Raw genomic sequence first — 15,005 nt, forward strand, 5'->3', positions numbered from 1 at the left:
AATACTTTATGTATAAGAAGAGTGAAATGAAAAAAGTATAGTAAGAAACAAAAAAGCCCACTCTGACCAGGGAACAATAAAAATGAGGAAATGCTGCGTGGAAGGTAGAAAAGTCGCCAAGCATAACCTGACACTCGGCCTTTGATATAAAAGTCTTGACAAGTGGAGCTTTTGAAAGTTGAAACAAGGTGTGGAGAAAAATATGCGACATAGAATCTCCATCCACTATACAAACTCCTTATTCTAATCTACAAACAAAACAGAAAGAAAGCAAAAGGAGCAAAAGGAATACAACAATAATAATAATTCAAACGCCAAGCCAACCTGTACCATTAACTCTCAGTCCCAGCAAGTGAAAAAGAAAATGAGGGCCACCAGAATTTTCTGCAGGAGCGGTGGTTGCAATATAGTATTGAAAAGATCTATTTAGGTATCATGTATCATAGCTGGTGGCGGGGACCAGTATGGGAAGGAGAAAAAAGTGACGGAATGCAAAATTTGTGCTTCGAATCCGATCCGCTTCGAAAATAAAACTGATGCTCCAAAACCACGTGTCCATTAGCCATAGTCTTGAGTTTATTCTGTTATATTGTTCTTTGTACATCCTTAGTTTAACATTCTCTCAAGGTCAGACGGGACGGCGCCAGATGGCGAGATCGTGGCAGTGTCCTTCCACGGCGGGGAGGTAGACGTCTCGATGAACGTGGGCCCATTATTACGAGCCGCACCAGGCGATATAGAATGCATTGGTTGAGTGAGATCGTTTTCGCTAGGATTAACCGACTTCTTAGCAGTGACAGAGGGCTTACTCGACTTGGCAACGCGGAACTGTTGATCGATTTTCTTTGGTTGGGCTTTTGCGTTTGTCGTTCTGGCTTTCTTTGGAACTCCCTCTTTCTTCTGAGCTGGTTTCCTAGGCTTAGCAGCTTTTCGACCGGGATCCCCGGATAATATGGAGGACAGAGATTTATTAATTGGCTTTTCCGTAAGGGGGAAGGGAATTGGCGGTTGGTCCTTGATGTTGAATGCTTCGTCCTGACTGGATGAGGGTGTGAGGATACCAGTATTCGTTTGAAGTTTCTTTGGTGTAGGGATGATGACGGAGAAGGGCCCTTGTTCCTGTTTAACTCGTTCCACGTCTGATTCTGTGCATTCTTGAATGGTGTCATCGCTGTCATCGTCCCAGGGTTTCATGTTGGCTTGTCTCGCAACTTCATCGCAATCACCTTTGATGACAAGATCCCAACAGTTCTCGAAGCCTTTTCCGACAGGGACTGGTTCGTGATTTATCCACATGGTGATTCCATCTTTCCGTCCCCTGACAACATGGCACATTTCTTTGACAATTCGGCGAACCCCTGGAACCTTTAAGGTGGTGCCAACTACTATCAGAGCATCGGGTCTGGCACGTAAGTCAGCTGTAACAACTGAACCAATGGCCTCTTCGTCAGGATTATGTTCATTGTAGAGAACTATTCTCGGTCTAAGCTTGCCAACTCCATGACTCCGCTGGCCAGTGGTTGTACGGAATTGGTCTGTTTCGCAGCATTTTCGGCATAAGGGTGGATTAGGTCCTTGGAAGAGTTCTGCTTCGAAGTCGGATGTATGCCTGCATTTCTGACAGACCATTTTTTCAAGTCCGCCATGTAGTTGAATGGTTCGCGGCCACGGTGCCTTGACGCCAAGAGGTACTTCAGTTGCCAGAGGGGGCAACGACGTTTCAATGCCATCAACATTCTGTGTATACAGCCGCATTAAGCGGCCATCCTTTGCGAGTCTGGCAAGGAGGTGGTGGAAAGCTGTAGGTTGAGCAGAGGCCGCCATTCCAGATAACGAGCGAACCATGTCGTGGAAAGACGAAGTCATCGTATCGTCCCGATACACTGACGCGTCAAACAACTGCTTCCCTGAGGTCTTCAGTTTGTGATCCTTTTTCAACGTCTTAAATAGACCATGAGCAGAACGAAAGTCAGGGACTATGGAATTATCACGTCAGCAAAGAGGCGCCATGTACTCAAAGCCAAGATGTACTCACTCCCAGCAGAAACCGAAATTCCAGCTCCAGCAATCACGACGATTTTACGCTTCTTCTGAAGAGCCTTCAGCAAAAGGCCTAGTTCATCCGTTTGGCTTGCAAAGCAATCCGTGGGAGTTGTGGAAACCAAGGTTAAATCAAGGTATTTCGTTGACCTCGGCTTCGGCTCAACTTTCCTCCTCTTCTTGGTTGGAGGTGTGGTGTCTTGCGACGCGGTAAAGGAGTCGTTTGAATTGGGCTCAAAATTGTCTTGGGATGGTGGAGGAGATGGGAGGAAACCTGGAGGAGGCGATGGTGATGTTGGAGGAGAGCTAAGGTCTGAGGAATCCCCCCAGGGGTCGAAAGGGTAGCCCATTGGAGGCGGGACGTGACGTGACGACGTGTATAATATAGGGGAGAGAAGCGATAAAGAAACAGGCCCGCCAAATCGTACGGCTGGCTAAATCATGGGGTAAGCTACGCGATTTGATGGGCGTTCAGTCGATAGGAATGGTGGCTACGACTGGTGTTGCTGTTGGACAGAAAAGATGGTAGACGTGGTGTTGGAGGTTAGCGAGGGGATGGATGGGGACAAGGACGACGGAAGAAGGATCAGAGCCGCAGCAAGAACTCCGGATGCGCTAGTCCCGATTCTGCATTGGCCAGGGTTTATTTTGACTACAAACACAAAAACCAAAACAAAACAATCACAATTTCCTGACATCCGGCTGACTTGGGCGCCAGGGCTGCAGGTGGAGAGGCTTGCAGCACTGGGAGGAGAGGAATCTGTGTTGAATGGACTGTATTTCTAAAATGAGAACCTAGCGAAGGCCTATTCACTTACTTCAGATCTACAGTCTCGATACCTTGTCTCCCTCAGAAATAGTCATTGTTCAGGTTCTTTGAACATTTCCCCGCATCCATCTACCTCCGCTTTTTATCCATTGAAGCCTGTGCTCTCAATGGTGGGCACTGAATTTGGGAGGCAAGGGATTGTTTGTTGTTGTTGTGATTTACAGCTTCCAGGCGACTCAACAAAGTTTTTAGAAACAGTATTTTTGGAACTTGACTAGGTTTCGAAACTGAAATTCCTGAGATATGCTCACCGTGCCAAAGATACCGTTGGATTTGTGACCCCTTGGGCCCAAGTTAAATGGATGTAGTGAGAGAACAGGGGACGAAAATTAGCGGTGTCCAATTTTAAAATCCAACGATCTTCTTGAAGAGTTGAGCATTCGTGTTAAATTTTGACAGTAAAAGTAACAAGGAATCAAAAGATGCTGGTTCATCCACCTTTCACGACAATTTGCTGCCCTAGCCTGCCAATATCCCAACATCGAACATCGACTTCCTCCAGTGCATATTTCCGCCAGAATGTTGCAATCTCGCAGAGCACAAGTGGCATGACGCGCATATTTTGAGGGGTGGACAGCACTTTTCTAGTCGCATTTAGTTAGTGTCTCCGCGGTTGTCCCAGCTACCAAAACACGGAAAACTTGATGTCACATGATCTGTTTTGACTACTCCGTTATTTGAGCGATGCCAAGACTCAAGCAAGCTGGTCCGCCTAACATCATGGATGCGACGACTATATATGATCTATATGATCTGGCTGGTCTGTCATCGACAAGCCTATCTGTCTATATATAATTTCTGTTATTAAAGCTTAATCATTTGGAGGGATATCACGTTGTGATCCGAACTCCATGCAGCGTGCTGCGACACGCAAGATTAGAGCTGTCCGCTGCGTATTGTAGCTTCGCTAGGGGTGTAAGGGGTAAATCTTAGGATGCCTCTGATTATGGAAGACAGTATTGATGTTGACGAGCTTTTCGGGGATCCAACTTCTTTAGAGCTGGGGCTGGGAGATGCGGCACCTACCATCAAAGGCTTACCCCAAAGGATAGACGAGCTTCGGCTTTCGGGCTGTTCTCAGTATGCTCTTCAAAGTCCCCCTCCCCCCTTATTAAAAAAATGGTCATTTGATTCAATTCCCCATGAAGTTGAATTGCTAACACTTAAGTAGAAAGGTGGCATGGTCAAAGCTTGGGGCAATTGCGTATGTCTCACCAGATGGCCAGAAAGTCCTGCTACGTTACCTTCACTGTAGCCCTATTGATGGCAAATGGACCTTGAGTGAAGAATCCCCCATTAACCAGATCGCTGACATCCATGGCGGCCATGCCATGGTCCATCTTCTCTGGAACGAAAGCGGTTCTGAGCTGGCCATCGTGGATAGCTGTGGTCGCATTTCGGTTGTCACCATAATGATGGCGCTGAATACTGTTAATCCGACACGTCAGGCCTCGATGGATGCTGACGATGACTGGTCGCAGCCTGTTGGCTTGATGTGGTTAAACCTGAACCGGCCGGTGAATGATTTCTCCTTTCTTTTCTTAATTCTTCAATTTTGACGTTGTGATTGTTGTTGACATAACTCAACCGCCAATATTTCTAGCTTTTTGGTTTTCACAAAGCGACACGGGCGAATGATAGGTGGAACTATCCGGCGTACCGACGACGTCCTTTGGGGCCGCTGCATCCTGCAAATAAACCAGGCCTCGTTGTGGTGACAAAATCTGGTCATATTAAACTTATATATCAGAATCCTGACTCAAGGTGGGCGGAGATATCCACGGAATTGAAAGCGGTTGGATATCTTGATGGGCTACTGACACATGCTGCTCTGGCGCCGGCTGAGGGTAAGATAAACAACTCTCCCCAACGAAAAACTAAGTGTATATTTCTAAAGCCTGTACAAATCCTGAAACCGGACATTCTAGGAAGTGGGATTTCTATTGCCGCCTACTCAACATATGGGAAATTATATTTTTACCGGATTCAGGTCAAATGGGATCCTCCGGAATGGGATCTAACCATGAAACCAGGCGGTGGCCCAGTTGCGTTTCCAACCCCCGCTTTCCAGATCCTGCATACCAAGACTGAAATCCTCAGTGCCATTTTTCACCCGCAAGCCCATGACGTGGACAATATCACGGGCTTCCCATCCCCGAATGGTTCAATATACAACCTTACCCATCTTGAGATAATCACCGCACCTCAAGCCGTTCCCGGCACACAGGCTGCTACGGGCCCCTGCATCATAGCTGTTGCATCCATTCCAGCCCAGAGTCAACTTGGTCAACCACCTCCCTCTGGACCCTCGAGTATCCTTGTTCGCTGGCAATTGGACACAATGGCCCAGGCCCTGCACCCAAATTTCGATAATGTGGTGTCGAAGAACACGGCCTCTAGCCCCAAGGTGAGATCCCAATCACGGACCGTTTGTGCCTAACGAACTTCTACTTGCCCTGACAATAGGACCCTTCGTACTAATTATCTCCAAACTGTTAGCCTAAAATAATCTTCAGAAAACTAGACGACATATATTTCGATAGATATGTTGTCTCGATCGACTACATGGAAGCTGGCAGCGTACTTGCCATTACACAAGATGATAGCTCCATATCATTTTTCGAGGCTAGATCCATGAGACCGATTACTGAGAATGAAGACGATAACATTGTGACAAGCATGCCTAATGCCGGATTCACCTTTCCGATCGACGCGTCAGGTAGGTTTCCGCACGATTTCTTCGCTACATCGAATGTCGGATATTTACCAGACTTCATACTTATAATTCCGTCCAAGGTCTCCATATTGCATTTTCGCCAAGTGGGTGTCTGGCGGTGGTCCTCAGCGGGGAGGGCCAATTGCATTTGCGATGCATGGAGCACTCGTTTGGTATGGATGACGACATGTATGATAACGGTAAGCTGTTGGCTTCCGCGTGGATCTTGATAAATCGTAATGAGACACTGAAACTTGTCATTTTCAAGGCAAATTCACTTTCGCAATAGCTGCATTGGCATTGGGATATGTTCGGGCGTGTGGGAGCGATGCCAGTGCGGATGATATCCTTACAGTCATTGTGCGGCAGCTCAACCCGGGTTAGTGTTTTGGATACCAAATTTTTCAAGCAGGCTGACGTTTGCTCCTTCTGTTAACTATTACTACTCTTCCAGAGGCGCAGAAATCTTTCGTCACCGAAGTGTATTCGATCTTATTCATGAGCGTCGACTTTACCGAGCACGACAAGCTCGTAAACAACCAATCCATCCAAAAGGGACTTACGATGCAAGCCGTGCTTGGCTTCAGATCCCGGTTCCAGCGACGAACTTCTTCCTCTGCTGTGTCATGGATCATATTAAACATTCGACAGATCATGGTGCTACTTTTGACATTTTCGCATTATCTCAAGAGTGGCAGGGATTTCACCCCTTCTGAGCCAGGTATGATAACTATTCCAATATATAAAAGCGAGAGAAATGAGAAAACAAATATTCTGACCGCCACGCATGCGCATCCACAGAAGCTCTCCATATGATTCTGGGGAACATCAAGTGGATCCTTGATCTTGCAAAATACTTGGTCAACGACCTTTTCGAAATTGAGGATACGATCCCTCCTGATCGAAATTCATTTTCTTTACCAAGTGAGTTTTAAATATACAGACCTATCTTCCCCATCAGGTCCACCAGCCCTTTCCATCTTAACCCCGACACTAACATCATCCTAACCTTCAACAAGGCAAAACATACGAATCGCCCTCCCTCATCCTAGTTCTCTCCAGCGTCCCACGCTCTTTCCTCCGCCATATATTCCGCTACCTCAGCCGTTTCCCCTTAGCATTCAAAGCCGCTAGCAACCTGAGTGGCGAGTCCTACCAGCTCTTCGCCAGCATCAACAATACCATCGAGCAATCCTCCCTAAAACCCGATGTCTGTGAGAAAATGCTCACACACATCGACAGCCTAGTCACCCGTTCCTACGAAGCTGCCGGGTTTGGAAACGCGGAACGAAACGCACCAGAGCGCGAGATGCTAATCACATGCAGCATCCCGCCGGTACTCCAGCCGGCTGTTATGTCGATTTTGACAGAGACAATGCCGTTGATAGTGCGATCGGAGGTGGACAGGATGGCATTGGCGTTGTATGACTACAGTTGGCTTGGGATAGGGGATGACAAGCGTACAGAGCTGTTTAAGCGGACACACGATGTGGATATTTTGAAGAAGAATGTGAGTAGGTTGCCGGATCCGACGGTGGCGAAGAGAAGATGTGTACGCTGTTGTGAGGTTTCAGAGGATACCTGGTTGCCCCGGTCGGCTTCTATGTATAGATTGATTGGGAAGATTGGGGTTCTGAGAACGTGTGTTTGCGGCGGCACATTTGCGATGGAGAACGTGGAAGCTTTGGATCGGCTGCCTCTTCCGGTGTATAGGTAGCATGCACACAAGGAGTTTAATCCTGTTTGGGATAATGTACTCTATTGTTTGGAGAGGGCGTGGGGTGTTTCTTCGGAAATTTATAATAGCGATGCGCGCGGAAAAAGGAGTAAAATGTATATGAAGAGAACGATTGCGTTCCTGTTTAAAACCTGCGTAATTTTAACACCGATGGAGGCACTCTTGGCCACTACATACATAAAGAGAAGTAGCTGAACCGTGGAAGTGGACAGAAATGTGTTGCTCGCGTGTTGAGTTTTAGGCAGTAGACACATTCAAGGTTAACCAGTAAACCGTGTAAGACTAGTGGATCCTGCTGGTATTCATGCCTTCGTCCATTCACCAAACACTGCTAAAAACGGCCAAAAAATATGGACTCAAAACCCCGAGAAATGTGTGCAGTATCAACGAACAGCTGACCCCAGTGGTCGAGCGGGGAAACCGGCCCCCGTTTGGGACCACTGGATGGTCGGCTGTTCGATTCCTACCCAGCGCGCTTTGCGAGAGCAGGGTAGGTAAGAGGACGTAGCACTCCCGAGCCAATATGGGCTTGGGGGTGTGAACCTTTTTTTGAACCCTTCAATTTTTTTTTAGAAATCCGTCTGAAGCCAGATCATCTCATGTCGATACAGCGCGCTGATCTCCCTATCCGAATTTTTCCCCTGGCAATCAGAATAAAGCTTCTAGAAGCCCCAAGTGGATCAAGTGGAAAGTAGGGTTGCGAAGACGAATATATGGCGAGAGACGTTTCAAGATCATTCTTGGAAGTAGGATGAATTCATGGGAGGTAGTGGGAGTTGGAAATATTAAATTTGGTAACTGTGAACCTGTGCTATAGTGTCTGGAAGCGGGGGAGTAGTACGCAGCTTTCCCATTGTCTGAGTCGGCATAGGCTATAATGGGAGGAAGAAAGGTTCACGGGCGTTGAGTTTCGTGAGATTGTTGGGCGCTGTAGAGACAGGTTAAATAAATATGAGACAACGAAAAGATTTAGGAAGATAAAAAGGCTTTTCATTAAATGTGTTTTGAACCATAAGGGGGAAAAAAAACTTCGTGAAATTGCTGCCCAACTCGATTTGCATCGTCTAGGATACATGTGTTCAATTTCTCAACCGATATGAGGAAGAAAAATATCAAGAGCAAAACAGCAAAACGACAACGCTCTCCAACTCCCCCGCATCCCATTATCATACCTATGCCTGTTAGCCAAACCAGAAAACGTTAGCATACCAGAACCATGTGAATATTATGAATGATAAATCTCCCAACCAAAATTGACCATCGCAGAGGCATCATCCGTACCTTCACAGCATATTTCCGTTGGGGGAAATGCATCAGCTTCTTCTTTTCCTTCTCCGTTTTCAAGGCGGCTTCGTGCTTCGACAGCCGTCTCCGGATGGCGCGAGTCTGCTTTGGCCTGAGGTCAAGGGGAAGGTATTTCTTATTCTTGTAGAAAAGGCGCAGTTGCGAGCGCTGGTTGGCGTTTATGACGGTAAGGACCTTCGCGATCGATTTGCGCAAATCGTGACTATAGCAAATACCCCGTCGGTCATATTGTCAGCCAAGCCTGTTCCTTTATTCTTCCATAACCGTATATCATTTTGCCCTGATTTCGCTTTCCTATTTTCCCTCTCTTTATTCTATTTTTCCGTATTACGCTTGCCCGCTTCCAGCCCGACCACATTTTTTTGCCTCTTCAAATTCACCAAAATCGGGGACGCATTTTTTCATTTTTCAGTGATCCGGAATAGAACGTACATTCTGGTGAGTTTGGAGGAAGCACCCCCAGCAATTTTCTGCACACGGAGCTGACCAAGTTCAGTTTTCAGCTCATCTAGTTGCTTGGTGAGCTCGTCCTTGCTCTTGCCCCAGAGCTGGCCAGTCTTCACCTTGGCGGTCGACTAGAAAATTGTCAGCGAAGAGATCCCTCCCAAAGACATTGTTGAGTAATCCTGATCGCGCTTGGAAGTCCAAACATACCATGATGGCGGGATGTCGTGTGATGTCGGTCGGGGGAGGGGAGGGTTACTAGATGTCGTCGAAGTTGAAGATTCAAAATGTTGCTCTTTGGATGCTCTGTGTGGGACTAGGGCTGAGTGCGGAGCCGGAGAAATAGGCGAGGCCGATATTTATCACGTGATAATATAGTGATCAGCCTTCCAAGGTTGGAAGCTGATCATCAGCTACTGCATCTTTAATGAGAATAGCAGCAGGTCACAGCTATGGCCTTGCGATGAGCTAGAGAAGTGACTTTGAGAATTGCTATTTGTTGGTACCCGTGGTGCATCTATTTTGTTTTTGACTCCTTTGCCGAACCAGATATTCGTCTGGGGTCACATATGGCGACCGCAACAGGTACAGGATGGGCTCAGTTGCGACAACAGGCTCGTTCCCTTGAGACTCAGGTAACAACTAGTCTTTAAATCTGCTTTATTGTCCAATATCGTACTCTAGGGTAGTGAGTGTATACTAACACAATTTGTCGCAGACAGAAACCTTATTCCACACCTATGCACAATATGCCTCCCTATCACAGCTGCCCATGAACCCTTCAGAAGACGAAGTGAAAGCCGAATCCCAAATCCACGAAATCCTAGAACGGGTACGGGCGAAATGATCTTTATGATACCCTATTTCCGCGCTACTGAAAAAGAAGAAGAAGAAGAAGAAGAAGAAGAAGCTAATCCTTTGCAGAGAGAAGCCCTAATATCCCAACTCGCTCGTCTCCTCGATTCCGAATCAGCTCTTACCTCCTCCGCTCTGAAACAAAACAACCTCTCTCGCCACCGCGAGATCCTCCGCGACCACCGCCGTGAACTCAAACGCCTCAACTCCGCCATCGCTGAAACCCGCGACCGCGCCAACCTGCTCTCCAACGTCCGCTCAGACATCAACGCCTATCGCTCTTCTGCATCATCGAACCAGAATAACAACAATGCGGAGGCAGAGTACATGCTGGAGGAACGAGGCCATCTCGAAAACAGTCATAATATGATGGATAGCGTTCTTAGCCAGGCATACGCTGTTAATGAGAATTTTGGCCTTCAGCGGGAGTCGCTGGCGAGGATCAATCGGCGGATTGTTGGGGCTGCGAGTCATGTTCCTGGGATGAATTCGTTGATACATAAGATTGGGGCTAAAAGGAGGAGAGATGGGATCATCCTCGGTGTATTTATTGGCGTTTGTTTCTTGATGGTATTCTTCTTCCGGTAATGAAGGTCGCTGCTTTTTTTTGCATGTCGTTATATATATTCTGCGGGCTGGAAAGACATGGAGTCGGCCTTGTTCGTTTTTTCTTTTATGTGGGACACCAATATCTACAGGCATGTATTAATTGTTTACGGCATTTCAATTGTATTTTTTCATCCATTTTGAATATATTACATCATTCATTGTGTACGAAGGGGATATTAGAGTACGAGTGTTGTTATGCACATTTCTTTGGAATAACTCACTCAGCTGCGCCCATCTGCATTTCGCGACAGGGCATTGAGACCTTTCCATACCCTTCTCTCATCTATCAACTTCCGCAGTCCGTTATTCAAGGAGTCCAGCTCGCCCTCTTCCGCAATACTGCTCCCAGCCCACCGTATCCTACACTCATGATCCAGCAAATATACATATCCGACTTTGCTATTCATCATCCCGATCTGCTCCCTCAGGCTATCCGTCAACGCCTTCTGCCGCACGAGGAAATACCGTTCATGCTGCTCCTTTGGCATGTTTTTTCTCATCCGCCACATAAACAAACGTATCAACCACGCCTTCAGCACATTATCTTCAAAGTTGATCTCGACCCGTTGTGCCTCCTTGGGTGCATCTTTTAGGACCCGGTGTAATGTTGGGTTTTTCAGCGGGCTTACAAATGAAGCGGCTTGACGCTCAGCCCAGAGGCTAGAGAATATGCTCACAACCGATACCTTGCCGCGGAGGATCGGAGTTGTGTCTTGTATGGGTGCGGTAGGCGAGAGGGTGCGGCCGGATATGTTGGGGAAGTAGAGGGCCTTGTCGGCTTTGAAGAGACGGTTGTTGGATATGAAGGTTTTGCCTTTGTGATAGCGCATGTTTGTCCATTCGCGGAAGTAGGGTTTGGCAGCTTGTCGGGCTCTATAGATAGGAGTTTCCAAGACATGGGAATGATTAGTTGCGTTTGTGACTTGTATAGCTACGCTTCTCTGTCTGATTTTCATTCCGCAGTACAAATTTCGCAAGGGGTCTTTACAATTCTTTCCGTCGGACGATATGCTTCTCATAGTCCACAAAATCGTCCCGACGTTGTCGGAGAGTTCTGTTGTCTATACCAGTATTCTGCCCCGGTTGGGGGGGATAAGGAAGTCCTAGAGGGCGACTGAGCGGTTTCGGAGTGAATTCCCCTTTTGGGCCTTTTGCTTCTGTTAATGGGTCTGTCACATCCTTGTTATTGTTGTTGGTACTAGGAGAAGTCTTGACTCGCGGGGTCCCGGCGTGCTTGGAGAGAGTGGTGGGTGAGCTGGATGTTGATGCATCTCGACTCTGGAGCTGTTGTTGCGAACTTCGAAATCGGCACAATAGGCAACGAGTGCTGGCGGGGAAGAATGATGAATTCAGAGCCACTAAAAATGAGAGTGGCTTCGACATTGTTGAAAATAAACTTGAAATGTACAAGCGCAGGCACTGTTGCCTGACCGCCTCCCAGTTTGAAATCGTACGCTCGTGAGAAATTTAGTCTACCAAAGGCAGTCGGTAGAGAGCCACGTGACCTGGTGCCTTTTCCGTGCTCCGTCACACAGAAGATGTGTGTGTCTTTCCTTCCTGCCGAAACCACCACATAATTATGAAACAATAGTTGTTCAATAGGACAGCAAGCAATATGGTATTTCGCGCAGGGTCAACGCCATATTCCCATATCTAAAGGGTTGAGATCATACATGACACTACCGGGATACAGCACCTGCCTTCCTATGCTATATCGATATGGACAGGAAGAAAAACAAGTGCTGTAACGTCGGAAAATTAAGTGACAAGGAAGAGCTTTGCGACGCTCTCTATAACTTCAGTGGGCACAGCGACAGCTCTCAAGAGATTGATGAGTTAGCAGTGCTATTGAAGCAAGCAAGGAAGAGAAACTCCCCTGATCGAACACTCTCACGATCTCCTGGACGAGAAAGGAGCAACACCCTCCCAGATCACCATAGTCTTAAACGCCAAAAGGACACTGACGCACAGGATATTGTTAATACTATGGGATCCGACAAGTCCACATCTGCGAGATCTGCATTTCCGAAAAGGAGATCAACAGCGGATGATGCTGCGGGAAAGCCCTCGATGTCCAGGAGAAGACGCGAGCCAACCATCCGGGTTCGTCCGGAACATCAGCAAATATTCAGGGGGATGGTGTTTTGTCAGTCTTACCCTTGTCGTGTTGTTGACTGTGTCAAAGTATAAAGACCATTAAAAAGACCATCGGATGCTGACACATTTCTCACTCAGTTTTCATCCCTAACGACGACATCTCCCCTGCACGTCGCATGCGGATCAACAAAGCACTTGAATTTGGAGCATCCCGCTCACCCACCTGGAGTGATACTGTCACTCATGTGATAGCGGATAAGATGATATCGTTCACTGATGTGTTGAAGTATTTGAAGCTAGATTCTTTTCCGGTACGTTTACAGTGGATGCAACTTCAAACATCCCTGTTCTAACTGTATTTTCATAGCCTTCAGTCTCTCTGGTAAACGAATCTTACCCTTCTGAATGTATCAACTGCGGGTCTCTTTTGAGTGTGTCTCATGTTCGCTTCCGTGTCCGTGGAGTTCCGGTTGATGATAGAGAAATCATCAAATCAGTTGAAGCGCCTGTAGTGCGCGATTCACCAAGAGTGAAACCTGTTCGGAGTGGGAATTATCTGGAAACCCCCACTCCATCCCGATCACCACCAATCGGCGAAGAGTTTCACGGCCCGCCAGTGCCATCACTTTTTTCTGAGAGTCATCGTAAAGATGATTGCGATGGTGCAGTGGAGCAGCTCTCTCACACAGGACCTGACATTTTAGATGAGATGATTAAACAAACACGCGTAGAAAAGGAACTGGTAAGTGAAAATAGAACGCCCTTTTCTCACTGTTTATCTTAGCGATATGCTAAATGACAACAGCCTTTGGATCAGTCAGACGAAGAGGATTTAGACACGGCTTCAAATATAGAAGAAGCACATTCAAACTCTGATTCGGAAACTGAGAAACGAAAGAAGGCCAGGAAAAAGAATCGATCTCATGAAATCCCGAAATGGCAAGAGACTTTTAGTTGTATGCACAAGCACGATGGACACACAGACGAGAATAATCCCAATGCTCAAACCATTGAGATTTTGCAGAAAATGTCGGATTATTACGACCGTGTTTCAGATGAATGGCGCGCACTTGCGTATCGAAAGGCCATCAGTATTCTGCGGAAGCAGAAAGAGAAGATAGTCACGAAAGAGCAAGCGCTTGCAATGCCATTCATTGGTGAGCGACTTGCCGCCAAAATCGAAGAGATCGTCTGGACGAACAGACTTAGACGACTCGAAGAAGCGAGCACCGAGCCACATGACGTCCTTCTCTCACAATTCCTCAATATTTACGGAGTGGGGTTTACTCAGGCTTCCAAATGGATTCAACAAGGTTACCAGTCGCTGGAAGATCTGAAGGCTAGGGCATGCCTGACTAAGAACCAGCGAATTGGTATTGAACATTATGATGACTTTCTGCAACGAATTCCGCGCGCAGAGGTGGAAGCACATGGAGCCATCGTAAAGGAGTTACTCTTTAAAGTAGATCCGGCCGTTAAAGTCATAATAGGAGGGTCTTATAGACGTGGCGCAGCGAGCAGTGGTGATATAGATCTCATTATTACCAAGGACGGTGCTTCACAGGCGGATATTTGCGCTCTGATGACAGATGTAGTTATCCCGGCCTTGTTTCAGCAAAATTACCTGCAAGCTAGTCTTGCAGTGGGTAACCGAGGGGAGAGTTCGAAGTGGCATGGGACATGTGCACTACCGCGAAGCAAAAGCCCCGTCTGGCGCCGAATTGATTTTCTGTATGTGCCAGGGGATGAGATAGGCGCGGCGCTTATTTATTTCACCGGGAACGAGGTTTTTAACCGGAGTCTGCGGTTGTTGGCAAGTAAGAAGGGTATGTGCTTGAATCAGCGGGGTTTGTTCGCTGGTATACTGCGAAGGGAGAACCGGGTGAAGTTGAACCGTGGACATCTTCTTGAGAGTCGAGATGAGAAGAGGATCTTCGAGATACTGGGTGTGCCGTGGCGTCCGCCCAACCACCGTATCTGCTAGTTAATTGAGCTAATTATATTGTATATCTAGTGGCAATGATAATGGTAATAATACCTCGTCCTTCCATATTTATCCCAAGTAAGCTTTTGTTGTGATTTCCAGTGACTTGGCTCACACACTGGAGAATATGTTTATCCGGGCCCAAGGCGGTCTGCAAAAAGACATCTGATTCCGCTCTCACAAAAAGTTTTGCCATGACTTTTGTCACTCTATCAGTTTATCAGTCAGTCGCAGGCTCACAGAAAGATATATTTCAAAGAGCATTGGGGAAACACTTGCTCCCGAGAATTTTTGTTGTTCATTTTCGCTGATGGAAAGCCTTTCTGCAGCTTGTTGTTTGCCTCTCGATCTTTTCCTGTCACATTCCCATATTGCGATCTTCCCTGGA

General features: G+C 47.1%; 6 protein-coding genes across 6 annotated transcripts; 3 read left to right on the forward strand and 3 right to left on the reverse strand.

Annotated features, from left to right (window-relative positions):
- Window positions 1-202: 202 nt before the first annotated feature.
- Window positions 203-2,557, reverse strand: HCBG_03218 (Sir2 family histone deacetylase Hst4; the record flags this gene model as incomplete). Its single annotated transcript, XM_045430267.1, has 2 exons — window positions 203-1,976; window positions 2,036-2,557. The coding sequence occupies 2 exons, from the start codon at window positions 2,388-2,390 to the stop codon at window positions 607-609; spliced, it is 1,725 nt and encodes a 574-aa protein (XP_045288410.1).
- A 1,246-nt stretch (window positions 2,558-3,803) lies between these two features.
- Window positions 3,804-7,498, forward strand: HCBG_03219 (uncharacterized protein; the record flags this gene model as incomplete). The annotated part of the gene is made up of 9 exons (XM_045430268.1): window positions 3,804-3,949; window positions 4,041-4,386; window positions 4,473-5,276; window positions 5,369-5,588; window positions 5,666-5,785; window positions 5,854-5,964; window positions 6,040-6,306; window positions 6,387-6,509; window positions 6,605-7,498. The coding sequence occupies 9 exons, from the start codon at window positions 3,804-3,806 to the stop codon at window positions 7,300-7,302; spliced, it is 2,835 nt and encodes a 944-aa protein (XP_045288411.1).
- A 797-nt stretch (window positions 7,499-8,295) lies between these two features.
- Window positions 8,296-9,342, reverse strand: HCBG_03220 (60S ribosomal protein L35; the record flags this gene model as incomplete). The annotated part of the gene is made up of 4 exons (XM_045430269.1): window positions 8,296-8,501; window positions 8,605-8,830; window positions 9,061-9,203; window positions 9,283-9,342. The coding sequence occupies 4 exons, from the start codon at window positions 9,283-9,285 to the stop codon at window positions 8,496-8,498; spliced, it is 378 nt and encodes a 125-aa protein (XP_045288412.1).
- A 299-nt stretch (window positions 9,343-9,641) lies between these two features.
- HCBG_03221 (vesicle transport V-SNARE protein superfamily) lies at window positions 9,642-10,515 on the forward strand (the record flags this gene model as incomplete). Its single annotated transcript, XM_045430270.1, has 3 exons — window positions 9,642-9,707; window positions 9,791-9,904; window positions 9,997-10,515. The coding sequence occupies 3 exons, from the start codon at window positions 9,642-9,644 to the stop codon at window positions 10,513-10,515; spliced, it is 699 nt and encodes a 232-aa protein (XP_045288413.1).
- A 242-nt stretch (window positions 10,516-10,757) lies between these two features.
- On the reverse strand, window positions 10,758-11,919 carry HCBG_03222 (mitochondrial ATPase complex subunit ATP10; the record flags this gene model as incomplete). The annotated part of the gene is made up of 2 exons (XM_045430271.1): window positions 10,758-11,409; window positions 11,525-11,919. 2 exons carry the CDS (start codon window positions 11,917-11,919, stop codon window positions 10,758-10,760), a joined length of 1,047 nt encoding a protein of 348 aa, XP_045288414.1.
- Window positions 11,920-12,522: 603 nt separating this feature from the next.
- Window positions 12,523-14,617, forward strand: HCBG_03223 (DNA polymerase lambda; the record flags this gene model as incomplete). The annotated part of the gene is made up of 4 exons (XM_045430272.1): window positions 12,523-12,682; window positions 12,772-12,944; window positions 13,001-13,375; window positions 13,439-14,617. 4 exons carry the CDS (start codon window positions 12,523-12,525, stop codon window positions 14,615-14,617), a joined length of 1,887 nt encoding a protein of 628 aa, XP_045288415.1.
- Window positions 14,618-15,005: the final 388 nt, after the last annotated feature.

Source organism: Histoplasma capsulatum (genome assembly GCF_000150115.1).
Source record: "Histoplasma capsulatum G186AR genomic scaffold supercont2.4, whole genome shotgun sequence".
In the NCBI taxonomy this organism is placed as follows: Eukaryota; Fungi; Ascomycota; class Eurotiomycetes; order Onygenales; family Ajellomycetaceae; genus Histoplasma; species Histoplasma capsulatum.